The sequence below is a fragment of the Tiliqua scincoides genome, chromosome 1 (assembly GCF_035046505.1).
Source record: "Tiliqua scincoides isolate rTilSci1 chromosome 1, rTilSci1.hap2, whole genome shotgun sequence".
NCBI classification, from domain to species: domain Eukaryota; kingdom Metazoa; phylum Chordata; class Lepidosauria; order Squamata; family Scincidae; genus Tiliqua; species Tiliqua scincoides.
The window spans coordinates 305,568,254-305,588,958 of NC_089821.1; the positions used below are offsets into that span (position 1 = coordinate 305,568,254).

Below are 20,705 nucleotides of genomic sequence, written 5' to 3' on the forward strand. Positions count from 1 at the left end.
TGTATCCAGCGTGAGATAGGGCACCACAGTGGCTCAGTCGAAGGTAAGGGGAAACTCTTCCCTTTACCCCTGGATAAACCACTGCAGGACCTATGGGTCCCCTTGGACTCACACTACCTCCTGAGAAGCACATGTCTGAAGACAGTGGAGCAGCTTGAATCCGCTTCGCGCTACTCAGGGAATGGGGTTGGGAACCGGCATAACAGCCGGATCTCAGCCCCGCTACCTGCTCCCCACCTGTCCGTCCCCAAGGCCGCCCACTGCCTGCCCTCCCCCTACCCTAGAACGCCTCCCTCCTGCCTCCTCCCCGCCCACCCAGAGTCTTGCATCAGCTGAGCTCAGTCAAGCTTGGCCGAGCAAGGCTCGGTCCCTCCATCAGCGCAGAGGTTGAATTCAGCCTCTGCAGACTGGTGCACCTCCGCCCGCCAGCCTAATGGGCTAATGGGGAGGCACAAACATGCCTTACAGCATGTTTGCAACCCTCCTGGGTCAGCGCAAGGGACGTGCACCAGCCCAAGGGCGACTCAGGATTGTACCCATGGAGGCTTAAATTTTGATACAGATGGGGAATTTATTGGAGGGGAATATATACAGTATAGAAGAAGAAACGGGAAGGGAGGTTCTGCTGGAGATGACTCACACTGTCTTCTAAGGTCCCACCTTGGCTTCCAGAAGAATCTCTGCTGGGCAATACTACCTTGCCTCTTACAGCACAGATCCCAGTGGGAGCAGGTCTGGGGGAGGGAGGATGTAGCATTGCATGCCCGCAGGGGTAGGACCCTGGGGTTCCTGTTCTCCCCTCTCCTGCTTCTACCGTCTATTCCTTACTTCTTACTGCAGACTTCCTCTCCAGCCTTCTCCACCCTTCTTCCTTTCCTACAACACCTCTTCCATATCCTGCTTCTTGTCCACCTTGCCTCATTTCCTCATGTTCCAGCTCTCCTCCTCACCCTCTCTCCCAGTTGTGCTTCCATCACCACTTTTCTCCTCCCTTTCTGGTCTTCTTTCTCTTATCTATGCTTTGCCCTCCATTACTGCATCCTCTGCCTCTGCCCCACTCTCCTGCCCATTTAAACCTCCCCACTCCCTGTCTATCTGCCAATCAGTGAAACCCCAGCTGGCCGCACTGCCAGCCAGGTCTCACCAAACTTCATCAGTGATGATGTCACTGCCAGGAGAAGAACCTGGAAGCCCCATCTGGCAGCTGCTCCTTGAGGCTCCTCCGCACACCGCAGTTCACACCTCAAATATGCCCCAGAAGGAAGCAGCATGTTAAGTTGTTTAACATGCCCAGCAGTAGCCAGTATGTGAATCTGTTTCACATAAAAGCTTGTAAAGGGAAAACACTTGGTATTAAACAACTTTTGTTGACACAGCAACACCACGTTTGAACATGCCCACGTTTGCCAAAAGTGGATAGAACTCCGCCAAGTTGATGAGTGACATCATGAATTATGATGTTTGGTGAAAAAACCCTGCCAGCACAGAAAAAAACACAGCTGTCCCTTGACGTGGTACATTGCTGGTGCTTCTCATGTATGAAGTTAAGTCTTCAAACCTAAACTACATCTTTTAAAAACTGATAGAAAAGATAAAGGACTGTATCATTTTAGAATTATAATTATTCACTCAATTTTTCCCACTTTTTCTTCCGCTCCCACAGTTGAGTTAAAAAGCAAAAAAGAACCGCACAGTGGCAGTATCGTAACCAATGAGGTTAATCCGAGGCGCCATTATTGCTATTTGAAATAAGAAATACAATTGAAAACATTTAAAAGAAACCTAGATGTGTAACAAAAGTTCTAAAACTCCTCTGAATTTGTATTGTTGTAGAGAACACAGTTGCCTATTCCAGGCGTTTTACATGAAAGAGAAAGCCCTTCTGAACAGGATAGATTTTACTAGTTACCTAAAAGAGGGTTATTATCAAGCAGTTCCAGAGGTGGGGTGCAATTTCCCAGAGGGTTGCAGTACAGCACTTGTTACTGCTTAATAAGGTATGCCAACTGCAGCTGTACCTGACCTACTCGGACCTGACCACAGTGGTGGTGACACCTCATTTATATCACTATAATGCATGGTCTAGATCAGGGGTGCTCACACTTTTTTGGCTCGAGAGCTACTTTGGAACCCAGCAAGGCCCGGAGATCTAACAGGGGGGAAGGAAGCGTCTGACAGACACCCCCTTTAATGTATGGAGCCCCTGCTGGAGTCTAGTCAGTTTCGTCAGTTTTGTTGCTGCATGCCTGAAGAGCAGCTAAAGTGTCAGTTTCAGTGTCAGTTTAGTGTCAGCTAAATATGTCGGTTTCATCTAGTCAGTAGATGAAACTGACATATTAACAGTTTGGAGAGACACGGCTCTGCAATCTACTCATTTTGCCTCGCAATCTACCAGTAGATCGCAATCCACCTATTGAGCACCCCTGGTCTAGATCAAACTGCACTTGAAGCCTATCTGAAAACTGCAATTAGTACAGCCTGCCCCAGATTGGGGCTTGGGGCTTAAGCCTCTGCTCCAGCAGCTACACTGGCTGCTGATTCATTTCTGAGCACAATTTAAGATGCTGATTTTAACTTTAAAGTCCTTTAAGGCTTGGGACTATCTGAGGGATGATAATGGATGAACCTCAAGATGGACTTAAGGGTCTATCTACCTCAATTTGTTCTGGCCTATCCCTGAGAGGGCCCATGGGTGCCACACCTGAGGAAGATTAGGGTGTCAGCGGCCTAACGTAGGTTGGGCCACCATTATGGAACTCCCTCCCTTGCGATTTAAGAGATGCCCCTTTCCTAGAAAAATTCTGGCTGGAGTTGAAAATTTTTTATTTAGTTTTCCAGTGTACTTAGGGTAGGTATTGAATGAGTTTGATTTATTTATTATTTATTGTGTACCACTTCTACTATTGCTTTTATTGACTGCTTTTTCTATGTGCTGTTTCTGTTTCAATATTCAATTTTATGGTATTGCTTGCTTACTGAAATCTGAAGTCTAACTGAAATCTGTATGCCGCTGCTCCGTCTAGTGGGTTTTATGCATGCTGAGGGTGGATGGTATTGGGAGATCTGTGTTAATTTTGGTCATATTATTATTTTTACGATTATTGACTCTTCCTGAGCACGGTTAGCTTATCGAGATGTTTTAATGGAACCATGCAACAAATGCGCCCATCCCAAACCAAACTACCTGTGTTTCATTTGATCAAATCTCTCACTCTGTGTATCCACCATCTCAATGCAGAGCGGGTAACCTTCAGCTTAGAAGATAACATCTCATCAACCAACATGTGGCCACATTCTAAGGGTTTATTTCCCACTTTCTCAGTATGATCCATGATACATCCTTATACTTTACATCTGAATAGAACTTCAGAACATAAGAACAGCTGGATCAGGCCACAGGCCCATCTAGTCCAGCTTCCTGTATCTCACAGTGGCCTACCAAATGCCCCAGGGAACACACAAGAGACCTGCATCCTGGTGCCCTCCCTTGCATCTGGCATTCTGACATAGCCCATTTCTAAAATCAGGAGGTTGCACATGCACATCATGGCTTGTAACCAGTGATGGATTTTTCCTCCATAAATTTGTCCAATTCCCTTTTAAAGGCGTCTAGGCCACCACATCATGTGGCAAGGTGTTCCACAGACCAACTACACACCAAGTAAAGAAATATTTTCTTTTGTATGTCCTAACTCTCCAAAAATAAAGGTTGCCAAATTTATGGCTATACACGCAAAGTTGGATTCAGAAGGTTTGCTTCCTCTGAAATTTATTATCCCCCACTGAGAGAGACCTTTGCAGCATGATAGGAGACATAAAATATACATTAAACATAAACTGTGGACGTAATTTGCTCGCGTTGGGACATTTCATTTGAGTCCCTGCATTCCTAAGTGGTCACACATTAAAGGATTCTGACAGGGGACACAAAAATAATGTATAACTCAGTAAGAACAAGCGAGGAATTGGCCATATTCAGGGACACTTTTAGGAAGAAGGCAAAAAATAAAAATCTTTTTAAAAAAATTAAATAGCGCAAAGTGAAGGTAGGCAATTTTTAAGCACACAATGGTACAATTTCAAGTAAATGGCAGGTGAAAGTACAACAATGACCTCAACTTCTCTGGAACGTTCCTTAGGGTACACAAATCCTGTACTACCAAACTTAGCATATGGTACTACTGCTATTTACCATTTATTTGGTATCACCAGTAAACCATCTTCTTGACACCTAAAATTAGAAGGTCAACAGGTGCATTTGAACAGGTGCACAGGAGTGGGGGGAGTAGACAGTTGGTGTGAAAATTTGGTGGAAGTTTCAGATGCAAGAGAACAGAGTATATAACAGAGTAGGGACATGAAAGCCCAGAGGAACAAGGAGGAGATTGATTGGATCCAGAAGAAATAAGAACAGATACCATCTATTGGCTCTGAAATTGGAAGAGGGAAACAAGTTTTGCAATTACAGAGGATCCCTGGTATCTGCAGGAGATTGGTTCCAGCCCCCACCCCACCACCCCCAGGATACCAAAATCTGTGGATGCTGGATGAGGTCGGTGCAGAGTCACAGTTGCTCACCTAGAGTTCAAACTGGGCTGAAGCCCACTTCATTGGTCTCCCTGCACCTCAGAACAGCTCCCAGACACAACCGGAAGTTGCAGAAGTAGCTTCTGGTCACTCTGGGGAGCTGTTCTGAGACATGGGGAGGCATCAGCAGTTGTTGGAATCAGTGGGTGCCAAGAGCTCACTGTACATATCATTCTTCATTAAACATCAGAATTCGGATACTTTGCCAACACTATTGAGCAGATTAAGACATCACCTTGGAACACACAAGAACCACCCTGCTAGATCACAGTGATGGTCTATTTCAGGAGTGACCAAACCTTGGCCCAGGGGCCACCTGCAGCCCTCGGGGACTCCCAATCCAGCCCATGGGGAGCCCGCAGTCTCCAATGAGCCTCTGGCCCTCCGGAGACTTGCTGGAGCTTGTGCTGGCCCGATGCAACTGCGCTAAGCATGAGGGCGACTGTTTGACATCTAGCGTGAGCTATGGGACAAGGGCTCCCTCAACTGCTTGCTGTTTCACGTCTGTGATGCAGCAGCGGCAGTGAAGGAAAGGCTGGCCTTGCTTTCCACAAGGCCTTTTATAGGCCTTGAGATACTGCAAGACCTTCAGCCATTCACATAAGTTCAATCTCTAAATATTCATTTATGTAAATTTAGTCAAATTTTAAATGTAAATTAATTCTTTCTTTTCCTGGCCCCCAACACAGTGTCAGAGAGACGATGTGGCCTCCTGCCAAAAAGTTTGGACACCCCTGGTCTACTTTGTCCCGCATCTTGGTTTCAACAAAGGCCAGCCAGAAGCTTCCAACAAGCCCACTGGCAGGGAATTTGGAACCTGTCTTTCCTGTCGTCAATGTGTAAGACTTGGCAAAATGCAGTGTAGACCGCCTCTTAGAGAACATAGTAAAAAACGGAGTAAATTTAATGACAACCGTAGGCAACAGAACCCTAGTAGAAGTTAAACCCAATACAAAAACTTAACAAAAGTTTGCAGCACATTCACACCAACATCTGTGAATCATCAGAGAGTGCAAGAGTTCACATAGAGGAATGATCAAAAGAAATTTTTTTTTAAAATTGAGAAATTTAAACATCTAACAGAAGAATTGTCTACTGTGTCACCACACTATTATGAAATTAATGTGGGTGCCAAATATCCTACTGGGTGGCTGTGAATGCTTTCACTCCACTCCATTTTGTTTTACTGTGAGACCACTGGCTCATGGCCCATTACAAAAATACTACCAGAATGGATGTCCACCATCAAAATTTCACAGAACACCTTGCAGCAATTTTGACAGCAAAGTGGAAGTCCACATGAACTGCCACCATCTTTCACAACTCAACTTGACTGTCCAGCTTAGATCATACTTACTGTGGTCCTGATCCTTAGTCAATATAAACTCTTTTATAGATTCTGTTATTCCAAGACTGGCAGCAGTAGGGAGAGGTCCAAGCAGTGATTCCAGGGCAGGCGGCTTTACAGGAGCTTCTTTTTCCTTTAATCTGTCTTTATCAAGAAGTTCACTGCAAAAGTCTTTGTTTAAATGATTGGCAGCTGCTTCCAGTTCTTCGTCTTCTCCCTCCTCCTCTCCAGGTATACTTGAGGTACTGTCTTTGGTGCAATCTTTAAGGGCAGAGGACCAAATAATTTCATCTAATATGCTAAAACAGAGGCATGCTTTATGCTGACAGCAAGCTTGCTAAGACCCTGAAAGTATAATCAATAGTAAATTGTACCTGTCAGTTTTCTGAATGTTTTACATATGTTTTACATATTTCAGTAACAGAACAGTATGTTACTTATTTTATAAGAACAGTGTCAAATGTACACCCAATGTAATCATATGGACCAATTCAGAACGTACAACCTAAATGTGCTGTTAACAATATGAGAGAGCTTGGAGCGTACAATATAAGAGTCCAATAAAAGAGAGATTGGAGCGTACCAATGTTAAGAAGTGCTAGCCCACAAATAAGGCTTTAATCCAGCTGACTGTAGTTGACAGAATAGCATAAATAGCTACAGGAAACTGCAGAAAGCCACTTGCTCATTAGCCCCCTGGATGCAGTTTATTTACTGTTCTGGCAATGCCTGGCTACTTCTAGCAGAGAGGAGTAAAGAAACTGGAATGATTTTGTATCATGATGAAAAGCTTTATGTCCCACATTCCCCTTACAACCAGGACATTTAAATAAATATCAAGTAAAGGTCTAAGCAGAGACAGTCCAAACCTAAGCATTGTTCAAAATGGCACTCAAATTTTCTCCGGGGGGGGGGGGGGATGCACACTTTGGCCCCAATCCTAACCAACTTTCCAGCACTGATATAGATGTGCCAAGGGGGCATGTACTGCATCTTGCAGTTGGGTGGCGCTCACTGAGGCCTCCTCAAAGTAAGGGAATGTTTGTTACCTTACCTTGGAGCTGCATTGCTCTTATGTCGTTGCTGGAAAGTGGGTTAGGATTGCTCCCTTAGTCAAATTGGAACAAAGTGGAGAAAAAAAGGAGGTCATGGAAGAGATGGCAGTAAGGAAGGGCTATGGGAGGGGGCATGCACATATACACAATCTTCTTTCTTCCTGCTCTTCTGAAAGAAGACACAGTGAGAAAAGAATCAGGGCAACAGCTAGTTGAAGTGGAATAGAGGAGGTGGTGAGCAAAAGCAGAGTGCAGGACAGTCAATTCACTACCTCCCCAGCCTTCACCTGGTCTCATGAGGGGGACGGTCCTGATTCTACATGCTAATGTTGCCATATGGCATCTCAAATATTGGTTTCTGACTACCAAAAGCTGCCCCACTCCAGCTCAAGCAACTTCCCAAACAGTTGCTGGAGGATCTGCTTTTATGATGCCATGATGGGCTACATACAGAAAAGCTGGTATCCTGTCATTTCCAGTCTTCAGAAACCCCACTCCAAAGTCAAAGACCACAGCCTCTTGATCAAAAGCTTCCTCACCCACAGAAGCCTCCAAAAGCAATCAACTCATTCTGTAAGCTTTGCTTTTAAATCAGAGGAGTCAGACATGCATGGCAACCATCCCCCATCGCCAGCATACTTTTTTCCTTTATTCTGGGATTTTCAAGTTTAGCGAGTTTGCAATGGCTGTGAGCTTCCAAATGCTTGGGAAGGGGGATGAAGCTAATTATATCTCCTTCTGGAGACGGAGTTGGGCAGATGCATCCACCTGTTCCTTTTGATAAGAACACCTATGACCCACTTCCCTTTAGTCACTACAGTTATACACCTGAAATACAAAACTGTTGTAAAATCAGTCTCATACCCTGATTTTAGACAGACTTACCATCTTTACTGTAATTTGCAAAAACTCCTTTTGCTTTTGGCCTGCTATTTTCTAATTCAATCTCTATTTCATCTTGGTAGTTTGATATTTCACCTGCAATAAATACAGAGACGTGTCATCGATGCGCAAAGGATATCTGGCATAAACAAAGAACGTTCTATGAAATGTAGCCCTTACCTTCCAACTCTTCAAGCTTTTTTGACAGCTCCTTCTCAAGCTGGAGAAAGAGAGAAACAAGCAACAAAATTAAAACTGGAAAGCAGGAAGATTTACAAACACCAAAAACCATACATTACAAAAGGAACAAACCAGACTACATTAAAATCAACAGAAAAATTTCAGTATATCAGATTGTATCTAGATGGGTTACAGAGCCCAATCCTATCCCCCACCAGCCCATAACTCACAGCGCTGCCAACAGAGCACATGCTGGATCCTATAGGGGCCCAGGAGACAGTTACTCATCTCCAGGAATGGGAACTCAAGTCAGGTGACTCGAGTTTGAGTTGCGAAAATCAGCGTCAGGAACAGGGAAGGCTCGGCAAAACACTGGAGTCAAGGGCCCCTTGACTCGGCACTCATCCCCACGCATGCAGACTTGAGTTTGTCTGGGATTGCCCCTCTGAAGTCTGCCGCAGGCGAGGTCATCCAGGATCGGGCGCAGCAGATGGAACGCTGGGTGCAGCACTACTCTGGGCTATATTCCAGAGAAAATGTAGTCACCGAAGAAGCGCTGAACAACATTGAGTGCCTGCCTGTGCTGGAGGACCTTGACAGTGAACCAACCCTAGAAGAACTTCATGTGGCCCTGGACTCCCTTGCCTTTGGCAAGGCACCTGGAAAAGACAGCATCCCTGCTGAAGTCCTAAAGTGCTGCAAAGAGACCATCGTCACTGAGCTGCATGAAATCCTCTGTCTCTGCTGGAGAGAAGGTGGATTACCTCAAGACATGAGGGATGCAAACATCATCACGCTGTACAAGAACAAAGGCGACAGGGGTGACTGCAACAACTACTGTGGCATCTCTCTCCTTAGCGTTGTAGGAAAGTTGTTTGCCCGAGTTGCACTAAAGAGGCTCCAGGTACTTGCAGAGAGCGTTTATCCAGAATCACAGTGCGGATTCCGAGCCAACAGGTCCACCACTGATATGGTATTCTCCCTTAGACAACTGCAGGAGAAATGCAGGGAACAACGACAGCCACTCTTTATAGCCTTCATAGATCTCACAAAGGCTTTCGACCTGGTCAGCAGGGATGGCCTCTTCAAGATTCTCCCCAAGATTGGATGTCCACCCAGGCTCCTCAGCATCATCAGATCCTTCCACAAAGACATGAAGGGCATTGTTGTCTTTGATGGCTCCACATCAGACCCCTTTGACATCCGAAGCGGCGTGAAGCAGGGCTGTGTTCTTGCACCAACCTTGTTTGGGATCTTCTTCGCTGTCATGCTGAAGCAGGCCTTTGGAACTACAACAGAAGGCATCTATCTCCGGACCAGATCAGATGGAAAGCTCTTCAACCTCTCCAGACTGAGAGCAAAGTCCAAAGTCCAGCTGAAATGTCTGCGTGACTTCCTCTTTGCCGACGATGCAGCTATCACTACCCACTCTGCCAAAGATCTCCAGCAGCTCATGGATCGTTTTAGCAAGGCCTGCCAAGATTTTGGACTGACAATCAGCCTGAAGAAAACACAGGTCATGGTTCAGGATGTGGACTCACTCCCTGCATTACAATCTCTGCACATGAACCAGAGGTTGTCCATGACTTTGTGTACCTTGGCTCAACGATCTCCGACACTCTTTCTCTCGATACCGAACTAAACAAACGCATTGGTAAAGCAGCTACCACGTTTTCCAGACTCACAAAGAGAGTCTGGTCCAACAAGAAGCTGACGGAACATACCAAGATCCAGGTCTACAGAGCTTGCGTCCTGAGTACACTTCTGTACTGCAGCGAGTCATGGACTCTTCACTCACAACAGGAGAGGAAACTGAACGCTTTCCACATGCGCTGCCTCCGACGTATTCTCGGCATCACCTGGCAGGACAAAGTTCCAAACAACACAGTCCTGGAACGTTCTGGAATCCCTAGCATGTTTGCACTGCTGAAACAGAGACGCCTGCGTTGGCTCGGTCATGTCGTGAGAATGGATGATGGCCGGATCCCAAAGGATCTCCTCTATGGAGAACTCGTGCAAGGAAAGTGCCCTACAGGTAGACCACAGCTGCGATACAAGGACATCTGCAAGAGGGATCTGAAGGCCTTAGGAGTGGACCTCAACAAGTGGGAAACCCTGGCCTCTGAGCGGCCCGCTTGGAGGCAGGCTGTGCAACATGGCCTTTCCCAGTTTGAAGAGACACTTGGCCAACAGTCAGGCTAAGAGGCAAAGAAGGAAGGCCCATAGCCAGGGAGACAGGCCAGGGACAGACTGCACTTGCTCCCAGTGTGGAAGGGATTGTCACTCCCGAATTGGCCTTTTCAGCCACACTAGACGCTGTTCCAGAACCACCTTTCAGAGCGCAATACCATAGCCTTTCGAGACTGAAGGTTGCCAACTACTACTACTACTACTACTACTACTGCTTGCTTACTTTTTATGTGGCATGAAAGACCTCATGAAGCTATCATTCAGACCAGGTGAGCAGAAGGGAAATTCCAGCCAGGAGGCAGGGAAGGGTTAATGTTTTGCTCTTGCATGGAGCGGGGGAGTGGGTGGGAGCTGGTTATCTTGTCCATGTCTGAAGGAACCAATGGTCATTGGACAAAGGATGGGCAGTTTGATTTGTTTCTTTGGATGAAGGAGGGCAGGAGGAGAAACCCAAGGGGGTTCTTGCCTTGTAATTGGCTAGAGAAGCCCAGGGAAAAAGGAGGTGAGGAAGCGGGGAGGGGAGGAGGAGGTTCACAGAGATCTCGTTTTCCAATCATATGGCTGCTGTGAGCTTCACTGTCACTTGGGAGGAGGAAGCCTCATTGAATGACTGGTTGAAATGGGACTACTTCTGAGTATAGCTGCAAAGGATTGGGTTATCCTGCTAAGCCTCACAGCTGCTACGCGTGACCCTCCTCCCTCTTGCTGCCTCTGTCCCCGCTCTCATGCAGTCCATCCCACCCTGTTTACAGATGAGATGGAGCAACAAGAGAGTGTTTAAAGAGAGCTCTGACACACACACACAGCCTGGCAGCAGCTCCATTTTTTTCTGTGCCTGACACGTGTATCAAAAAGATTCATGATTGAAGTCTTTTCAAGTCACGAAAATGCTCCAGGAGATTCGGCAAGTCACTTGGAGGACTTGTTTTCGAGTTGAGTCACAGGGGCACTCGTGACTCGACTCAAGTCAAGTCACACTGGATCTACCCATCCCTGCTCATCTCTCAGTATACGTCCCTGCAGACTCCATTCTGTAGCTGTGCCACACTGTAACTGCTTTGCAACGCCATCTCCAAATGTTTGTGCTGGCGTGCCTGGTCCGCAGAACAATGGGGCAACTTTTGTGCCATTGTTGTAGGACTTACAGTGGTGGCTCATGAGACAGGATTGGGTCGTAAATTGGTTCTATGGTCTAGGATTGAGTTGGAAGGGAAAGAGACAGACAGGAATCACACAAAAATACTGCCTGAAATTGCATTTTATTAAATTTTTATTCCATTCTTCTTTCCAATGAACGCAGACTGATATACTATGTATTCCCACCACACTTTGACTTTTTACCCTCACATACACTGCAGAAATTCAGCACCTATTAAATATTTAATTATAGTACCTCATTGGGGTGCATTTTCAATACATTGTTGGTTTTAACTGCAATTATGGCTTAACTGTTAGTGAAAAGCGCTGTTTATATTCAGATGCTAAAAGGAAGGGGTTCGGGTCAGCCTGGGAGACTGCATCCCAGATCAGATGCAGCAATCCAGTGACACCATATTGTTTTACAGAAGCATAAGAATTTTTTCTTCATAAACATCACAGCGAGAGAGAGATAGAGAGAGAGAGAATTTTGCCTACTGAAAACATACTGGCTTTCATTTACTAAGAGTGCAATTGCAGAAGATTAACCTTGCATTTTACTGTCTGTGGGCATCACAGAGACACCAACTGCATTTATAGCCACCATAAACTGGCTATATCTCAAAAGACTACACTTATTCTTGACGTTTATAGGCCTTGATATTTAATGGGAGTCTCTACAATTTGGTCTCTACAATCTGAGTATGAAGGTTTTTCTGTTGCTGAATTAGAATACGCATCTGAATGTGTTGACTGCCTTGGCTACCAAATGGCAAACATCTCGCCACTGTACATAAACATCAGCTTCTGTAGCCCAGACTGCATAAAGTTCAGGCAAATTGGAGTTCATCAAGTTCTAGAATTTTGCAAGAGAACAGTACCTCTCTATCCCTCTTTCTCATACAGTTAGTAATTTTGGAAACCTCAGTCATGCTTTCCTTAAACTTATTGTTTAAAACTAACTCCCCCAACCTCTGTATTCATTCCTTATAAGAAAGATGCTCCAGCTTTCTCATCATTTTGGTTGCCCTTTTCTGTACCTTCTCCACCTCTACAAGATTTGTAAACACATGTGTCTTATATTGCGTCAGGTCATTGGTCCGTTTATTCTTGTGTTGTCTACGATAATGTTTCTCTAGAGCAGGAGTCTCCAAACCCTGGCCCAGGGGCCAAATGCGGCCCGCGGCCAGTCTGGCCCGCAGCCAGTCTCTGATCTACTGAGACCCTCTGGTCAGCTGACCAAACACAACCACAGCTGTTCTTGTGGGGTGGGGGAATGGGGGTCCATTTAAGTGTGTGCTTTATTTCTTGGGCTGTGTTGGTGCTTGGAGAAATCCTTGGAATTTGAGCCCATTCATTCATTTACTCATTCATATAAGTTCCATCTCTAATGTATTTATTTAAATTTTAATTTTTTTCCCGGCCCTTGACGCTGTGCCAGATATTTGATGCGCCCCTTAGTTGAAAAGTTTAGAGACCCCTGCTCTAGAGTGTCAGGCAGAGATTACACCTGCTACAAAGGGTCTTTTTGATTATGTATTTCACCTTCACCATTTTCCACAGGGAGCTATTTCCCAATGTTGGGAATTTGAGTCAGGTGACTCAGACTCGAGTTGCAAAAATACAAGCTTTTTGCTGACTCATGGACATGTGAGTCGCACACATGGAAGACTCAGAAAAACCCTCTAGTCAAGGGCCCCCTGACTCGGTACTCAACCACACGTGCAGACTCTAATCTGCCTGTGTCTGGGTGTGCTTGCTTATGGTTTTCATGGTATGAAAAACCTCATGGAGCCATTATTCAGACTGAGCAAGCAGCAGGGATGTTCCAGTCACAAGGCAGGGAAGGGTTAATACATTCGAGCAGGAGGGTGGAGGTGGAGAAAGTTCTTTGTCCATCTCTGATAGGAAGGAAAGAACCAACAATCATTGGAGAAAGGATGGGTGTTCTGACACCTTCTTTGGCTGAAGGAGAGCAAAAGGAGGAGCCGAAGCAGGTTCCTGCCTTACAATTGGCTGGAGAAGCTCAGGAAAGGGGGGAGGGAGGAGAGAGCTCTTTTGCCCATCTCTGATAGGAAGGAAGGAACCAATGGATGAAGGGTGGACATTCTGATTTCTTTGGCTGAGGGACAGCAGGAGGAGGAGCCCAAAGGGGTTCTTGCCTTACGATTGGTTGGAGAAGCCCAAGGAGGGGGAGGAGACAGGGAAGCGGGGGGGGGAGACAGTTTGTAGGGTTCATGCTTTCCGAATGCATGACTTTTCCAAATGAATTGTTACTTGGGCAGAGGAAGCAAAGAGGCTGCAATGGGACTACTTCTGAGTAGAGCTGCCAAGGATTCGGTCAGCCTGGTAAACCTCACAGCTGCTGAATGTGACCCTCCTCCCTCTTGCTGCTTTTCTCCAGGCACTCATGCAGCTCCTCCCAGTCCCTCCCTTCATGTGGGACATCAGGGGAGTGTTCAAAGAGAACTCTGAAACACACACACCCCTTGGCAGTAGCCCTGATTTTTTCCATAGCAGGCTTTTTAAAGGGGCGACTCAAGTCCTTCCGTGGGGGGAGGTTAATTAAGGTTACTCTTTTAATTATTTGTTGCTAGCCACTTTGATGATCCATACGGCTAGAAAAGAGGAGTACAAATGCTTCAGACAAGATATTTGGAAGTACTGGAAACTGAAACTAAAACTTTCTGAAGCCAATGTGTGTCTCCTCCACAACCCCACTTTTACCTGGAATGATCAGAACTATAGGCAATATTTCAATAGGGGCACATGAAAGATTTCTATTCTGGTTTCTATTCTGGTTATGATTATTGCTGTTTTATCTGCAATCCTTTCCTGAATCATTCTCAATACCAACTGTAATAATTTTATCCCCCAACACAACTCAGACAGCTGACTTTCCACTGTGACTACAAGACCTCTTTCCCAAGAAGTTACAACCCATGTATATATGTGGGTTCACTATGCACTTGCCTGGCGTAAATCTCATCTGCCATTCTGTTGTTTAGTCATGCAGCTTGGAAAAACCCTTTTGGATCAGTACCAAAGCACATCCATGATGGGCAGACTGAGATTAGGTGTCTAAAGTTGCAAAACGTGCAAGTACCTTTGAACGGATATGTAAGAGTCAGCAAGCGTATGGCAGGGTAAAAACTTTTACGCGCACCAAATAGCCAAATTTTGAAAATATGGTCCCAAAAGTCTCTATTAAAAAATTGAGGAAAATTTTAAAAGACATCAAGGGCCCAATCCAATCCAATTTCCCAGTGCTGGTGCGGATGTCCCAGTGGGGGGTGTACTGCATCCTGTGGTAGAGGGACAATCACTGGGGACTTCTTAAGGTATGGGAATATGTGTTCCCTTTCCATGGGGCTGCATTGTGGCTATGCTGGGGCTAGAAAGTTGGATAGGATTGGGCCCTAAGTTTCTTATGGCCAAGCAAAAATAACAAATTGTTCACAAATATCAGCTCAGGAACTGACTCAGTGGCACTGCATGTCTTGGCAAGCAAATTTTTGGAGCAACTCCAACACTATTTGATTATAATTAACAGAAGTGCTTATTTCACTTTGTAAGCATGGTATGCTATCTAATGCTGTATTTTTCTTTTCTAACCCTGAACACCTCCAGTGAAAGCAGAACTTGAAAAGGATTCTTTTTTTGGAGGGGGGCGTGCAATTAACAAGCAAATACCTTTCCAGCTGTGGCATTTGTTAATTGGGGTGGAAGATTGAATGTGGCATAGAGAAGAGAGGCAATTTACATGCACCAAAAGCAGCTTAGCAATATCATAGGGAAGATTCCAAATCTTGTAAGTCAGACTAAATTCATCACGGGAAAGTGAGGTGAACTGGATGCTGAAGGGGAGACTTGCGCACAGCAGGTATTCTGCAAGAGACTGCAGAAAGCAGAGTCTGAAAGCAGAGCAGGCGCCGGTGCCCAACACAAGCTCCCAGGCAAGAGCAGAAACTGAACAGAAATTGGGACTGTGGGGTGCTGACACAGATGCAACTTCTCGCAGAGCCTTCCCTTGTCACTTTCCACTAGTGTCAATCTCCACTATCAAAATCATTCCTCACGATCATTCAGGCCACACAAAGCTCGGCTTCCCTATTCCTTCCGCACCTCGCAAACCCCCAAAGCTCTCCAAAGCCTTGCTCTTCTCCTCCTATCCCTGGTTTCATTTCACTCCTGCCCTTGACCTTGCTAATTCCAACACAGCAGAATCCTGCTCTCAGGTAACTCTGCCTGCTCCCCCTTGATCTCCTCCTATGCCTAGAACTCTTGCCTTAAATCTCTAAATGGGGCTGTGTCATGACATTCATCTTGCCTCAAAACCCACCTTTTTGGGTGAAGGACATTTAGTCTTAGTCTTTATCCCACCTGAAATGGAGCAACTACATGCAACTGCACGTGCTCACATTCATTCCTTATTTCTTTTCCTCTCTCTCTCTCTCTCTCTCCACTGTTTGTGCTTCCTCATTGTCAAAACTTAGATGGTAAATTCCTTGGGGCACAAACTGGTCTCTTTTTTTAGCCCTATTATTCTGTAAACACCATCTGCATTGATTGTTCTAAATAAACAACAAACATCACCCAGTGGAAAGATGCTAGACGTTGCCATATCAATGTGGAGGAGGGGTCGAGTTAGCAACTCAGCCCATATCAAGAGTGTACCTGATGCAGAAGAGCTTTTCAGAATGTTTACAAGACTGAGCACCGAATGCACCTTCTTTAGTTGCTGGGGGACTGATAGCAGACTTTGGGCGCAATCCTGTCCTGTGCTGGAACAGGCAAGCCAAGAGACTTGCGCTGTATCCAGCGCAGGATAGTGTCCATAAGCGGCTCAGTTAGAGGCAAGGGGAAACATTTCCCCTTTCCTCCAGGAAAGAGCCGCAGGCCCCTATGGTTCTCCTCTTGAGGTGACAGAAGTCAGAGCAGAGCAGAGTGGCTTGAAGCCACTCCGTTCTCCCTGGAAACAGGGGTTGGGATTCGGTGCGGCTACCTTTGAAAACTGTCTGGAAACTGCATTTAGTGCAAACTGCAGCTTTCCAGGTGGTCATAAGGGCTCATTGGTTAGGCTCAGTCGGGCTGCTGCTTTGGTGGCTACGCTGGTTGCCGGTTCATTTCTGGGTACAATTCAAGGAGCAAGCTTTGAATTTTAAAGCCCTTTACAGATCAAACCAGGGTGTTTGGGGGACTGCCTACATCCATATAAACCAACCTGTTCTCTGAGGGGGCCCTTTCAACCGCGCAGCCATTGACGGAGGTGAGAGGGGCAAGGAACAGGGCCTTCTAGGTGGTGACACCCTTGATTGTGGAATTCCCTCTCCCTGGAATCCTCTTTGAGATGTTTCAGCGGGGCCCTAAGAATTTTTTATTTAGAATGGTGTTCGATAGATGACATGATCAGCTGGCGTTTTAATCAAATGCAATTTTATCTGTTTAGGTAATCTACTGGGGTTTGTTTTGCTTTTACTATTTTAATTATTCTTAATGTTTTATTATTGTTGGTTTTAATTCTGTAAGCCGCTTTGATTCCCCTTACTGGGAGAAAGGCAGGATAGAAATTCTTTGAATGAATGAATGAATGAAATATTTTGTGATGGTCCATATGATATTCATCCCTCTCGGAATGACTATATATGGAGTTTTGTCAATGGATTGTATCTGACCATGCAATTATGCAATTTTGGTGAGTTTATGTATTTTTTAATGAAGTTCTTTATTAAATGCCTTGGGGTTCCAAATGGAAGAGAAAAGCAGAAGAAAACTGTATATATATGATGGCACAGTACCGCACTGCCTAGCGTAACAGCAAGAAGTAATGAGGCACATATGAAGTGCTGAAGAAATTCACCTGCTGAATCTTCACCTTTCGTTGACCGGCTGTGAATGAAGGAGGGTCGCACTCCTCTTCTAAATCAATTGTCATGAATTCATCTATTGTTAGTTGACTTGCAGGTGTATCTTCGAACTCTGTCAGCCTAAAACCACACATAAAAAGATTAACTCAATGCGTATTTCTAACAAAGAATATCTTACGGTAGACCAACAAAATAAAAGAGAAAAATATGCCACAAAACATAAAAGAATAAAACCAATATAATTTTTAAATAACCTAATCTGCTGCTGTTTTGCCATACTGATGACCAATAAGCAGTCCTTCTCCCACCTAAAAGTCCCAATTATATTTATCATTCTAGATCTTCATTTAAATTAATTTAGGGCACAATCCTAACCAGATCTACTCAGAAGTAAGTCCTATTTTGTTCAATGGGGCTTACTCTCAGGAAAGTGTGGTTAGGATTGCAGTCTTAATCATTGTTAAAAAAAAATCCAACCCTATACAGGCAGCCAACCTCCAAGATCTACAGAAGTCTTTTCCAATTCAGCAACCCAAGAGCATTTAACCTGAGATGTTTGGGAATGAATGTGCAACGCTCTGCCAAAAACGCTTCATCTTTTTAAAACTTACATACATGATTACACAAAACTCAGGGCTAAATGAGACATGACAAAAGAATTGCATGATCAGAACTCCCCACTTCATTTCAATTAGGAGGGAGGAGAGTTGCCAGCATTCCATCACAGTCTAGCAAGACTAACAAAGAAAACCCAGGATCGGTGGCGTAGCTGGAGGGAGGCGGAGCGCTCAGTCCGGTGGGGAGGCTCAGCGAGGCGGGCAAGCAGCCCCTCCCATACGGCTCCATTTTGCTCCCCCCCCCGGGAATGGCTCCATAGGGAGGGGCTGCTCACCCGCCCCGCTGAGCCTCCCCGCCAGGCTGGGCGCTCCACACCCCTCCAGCTCCACCACTGCCCAGGATCTCTCATATAAATAATGCGATAGGACTATGTAGATAACAATAGACTGATTCTTAATGGCACAGGTCACATGGGGTGAAGAAGGGACCCATAGTGAGACCCCTTGACTTTTTCCACACACACACACACACACACACAAAGGGAATGGCTCCATCCATTTGCCTCAGGAAAATAGAAAGTGCTGCACTTGCAGCAAATGTCATACTGAGGACAAAGTATCTGTCCACCTTCAGTATAGGGTAGGCTAGTCCTCACTGACAAAGATGCCACAAGGGGTGATATCAGGCTCAGGGAGGACAGGAGGGCTTTGTTGAGCATGTGAAAAGCACATGCTGGATCTCTGTTGCTGAGCTGAGCTTCCTACCACTGCTAGTCATATTGAGTTGCTGGTCTTGCTGCCAGGTGGTAGGAGTCTGGGAGTCCTGCAAGTACCACTGGACACCACCTCAAGTACCACTGGTGGGACAAGTACCACTGGTTGAGAAACACTGTTCTAGAAAGCAGGCATCATTCTAATGAAATGAGACAAAATTAGCTTTTAATCAAGTGCTCTCTTTACAATACCATAAACTGTGTCAAAAAATCTATAGGGACCAAAATTTTCCACAGCCTCATCTTTACACCAATGCTAGTCAAAGGGCAACATGAAGAAGAAGAAAAAAATAAAATCTGTTTTTTTATCAGATTATCAGAGTGTCAACTCTCAGAAATCAGAGTATCTGTGGTTGCAATTCTCAAGAGACAGTTATGCTGACAATTGATTAAGCAAGTGTTAAAAGTGGAAGTACTGAAGTCTACTGTAAAATTCTTAGTGTCTTTGTAGTAACCAGTTTGCTAAAACAGTAAGGCTCACACTAAAAGAAATTCCATAGGAAAAAACTCTCTCCATGGGAGGAAAACAAACAGCTTGATCAACTTCACATACTGGAAGGAATTAGGAAGATCTCCAAAACTGGATCTTTGCCTACTATACTGGCAAGATGTTTGCAGCTCAATCCATGATACCACTTTAAAATTATTTTAATATGTATTTCAGGGCCCTACTTAATTTAGCGAAGCAATTCTTGGTACACCTCCAATGAAATTTGCAGCCAGATACCAAAAAAAGTCATGTACTTCCATTCATAACAAATATTCTTTTCCATTTGAAAACATTCCAGATTCCCCACTCGGCCATCTGCTTGACAGCTGATTCAAAATCTATCTTGACTGACACATAGCCACTAACCACCGACATTTCATGTGCTTTTTTGTCACCCAGTGCTTAACAGTCCTTCATTTCTCCTGCTCTAATAAAATGCCTATGACAAAACTGCAGGATATGGTACATCACATAACCAAAGAGAAGAATTCCTCTGTTCTTCCACTCTTGAAAACATCTCTGCCATTATGTGCAGCGCATGCCAGGATCTGTAGTTGTCATGGACAGAGCATTCATGAAATGTTTCTAGTTCATCTAGAAATAACAGTGAAGCAAATGTCATTCTATATGAACAAACACAAGTTCCACAAATTTTGACAGGCCATAATAGCCAAGTCAGAACTTGAGGGTGACAAGACCTTACCCTTCCCTTTAGTTCTGGACATCATGCTGTGGCTCTGTGTAAAGTCAGAACAACGCCCTGCTCTCCTTCCTAGCTCCAAATCTGGAGCTGAAGAAAGGGGTAGGGGTTTTCCCCACAATTGAAAAAGCCCATCGCAACTGGGGAAACAATCAGTACCCTCCTCTCCAGGTCAAACCTGGAGAGGGGGTTATTGCAGGCAGTGGTCTGCTAAGGCAGTTAGGATGTCTCAGTGGCTCATAACTCAAACAGCTGTTCCCAGCTTCACTGCCAGAACTGGAAGGAAAGGTTTGGAATTCTTTTGGCAAGGGTAGCCCAGTACTAAAATAGCAAACCCACATTTATCTCCAGCTTGGAGGTAGCAGGGACCTTTTCAGGGATCTGAGATGTCTTTCCAAATGCAGTGTAGCCATGGAAACTATTCCCACCCCCTCTTTAGCATCAAGCTGGAAAGAAAACTTGTGACTCCTCTTATCACCCTTGCCTGATTGCAGTGGAACACTCACCCTGGTGAGCAGAACTACAGACCACTGTAAATGAAAAACATTCTCTTCTGAAGGTGTAAGGTTTTGGTGTTCTTGATTTTGTAAACCAATGCTTGGATTCAGGTCACTGGAAGAGCAAAGGCCTTGTATATATCACAGACCACCCCAACTACTTATGCTGAGAAGGTACAAATAGTCCATAAGAAGAATATGCTTAAGACCATAACTACAGCCTGCACTCTAAACAATATTTCAGAAATGCGACCATGTTTACAGCATGTCAGTGTTGGAGAGGCATATCTGTTGCTAAAAGACACTCCAAACCCAGTTGACATTGCTCTTCAGCCTACAATAGAAGCTACTGGGGCTAGGACAGTGAGCTGAGAGATCTCTGTGCTGCTCCCCAAGTAGTGCCCACTGGTGCTATAGATCAGAGCCTTCCCTTAGCAGTACA

At 45.1% G+C, this 20,705-nt stretch overlaps 1 protein-coding gene and 1 non-coding gene across 3 annotated transcripts in view; one reads left to right on the forward strand and one right to left on the reverse strand.

Annotated features, from left to right (window-relative positions):
• The window catches only part of BRF1 (BRF1 RNA polymerase III transcription initiation factor subunit), a 180,581-nt gene that overhangs the window by 86,641 nt on the left and 73,235 nt on the right, over window positions 1–20,705 (reverse strand). For both annotated transcript variants that reach the window (XM_066629563.1, XM_066629554.1), the window contains exons 6-9: window positions 17,240–17,366; window positions 8,053–8,092; window positions 7,876–7,968; window positions 5,945–6,196 (exon numbers count right to left, since the gene is read on the reverse strand). In XM_066629563.1, coding sequence (XP_066485660.1) covers window positions 5,945–6,196; window positions 7,876–7,968; window positions 8,053–8,092; window positions 17,240–17,366 — 512 coding nt within the window. The remainder of the gene's footprint in view (window positions 1–5,944; window positions 6,197–7,875; window positions 7,969–8,052; window positions 8,093–17,239; window positions 17,367–20,705) is intronic.
• LOC136638372 (U4 spliceosomal RNA) lies at window positions 1,683–1,819 on the forward strand. The gene has a single exon (XR_010793598.1). It is a non-coding gene; the product is annotated as a U4 spliceosomal RNA (small nuclear RNA).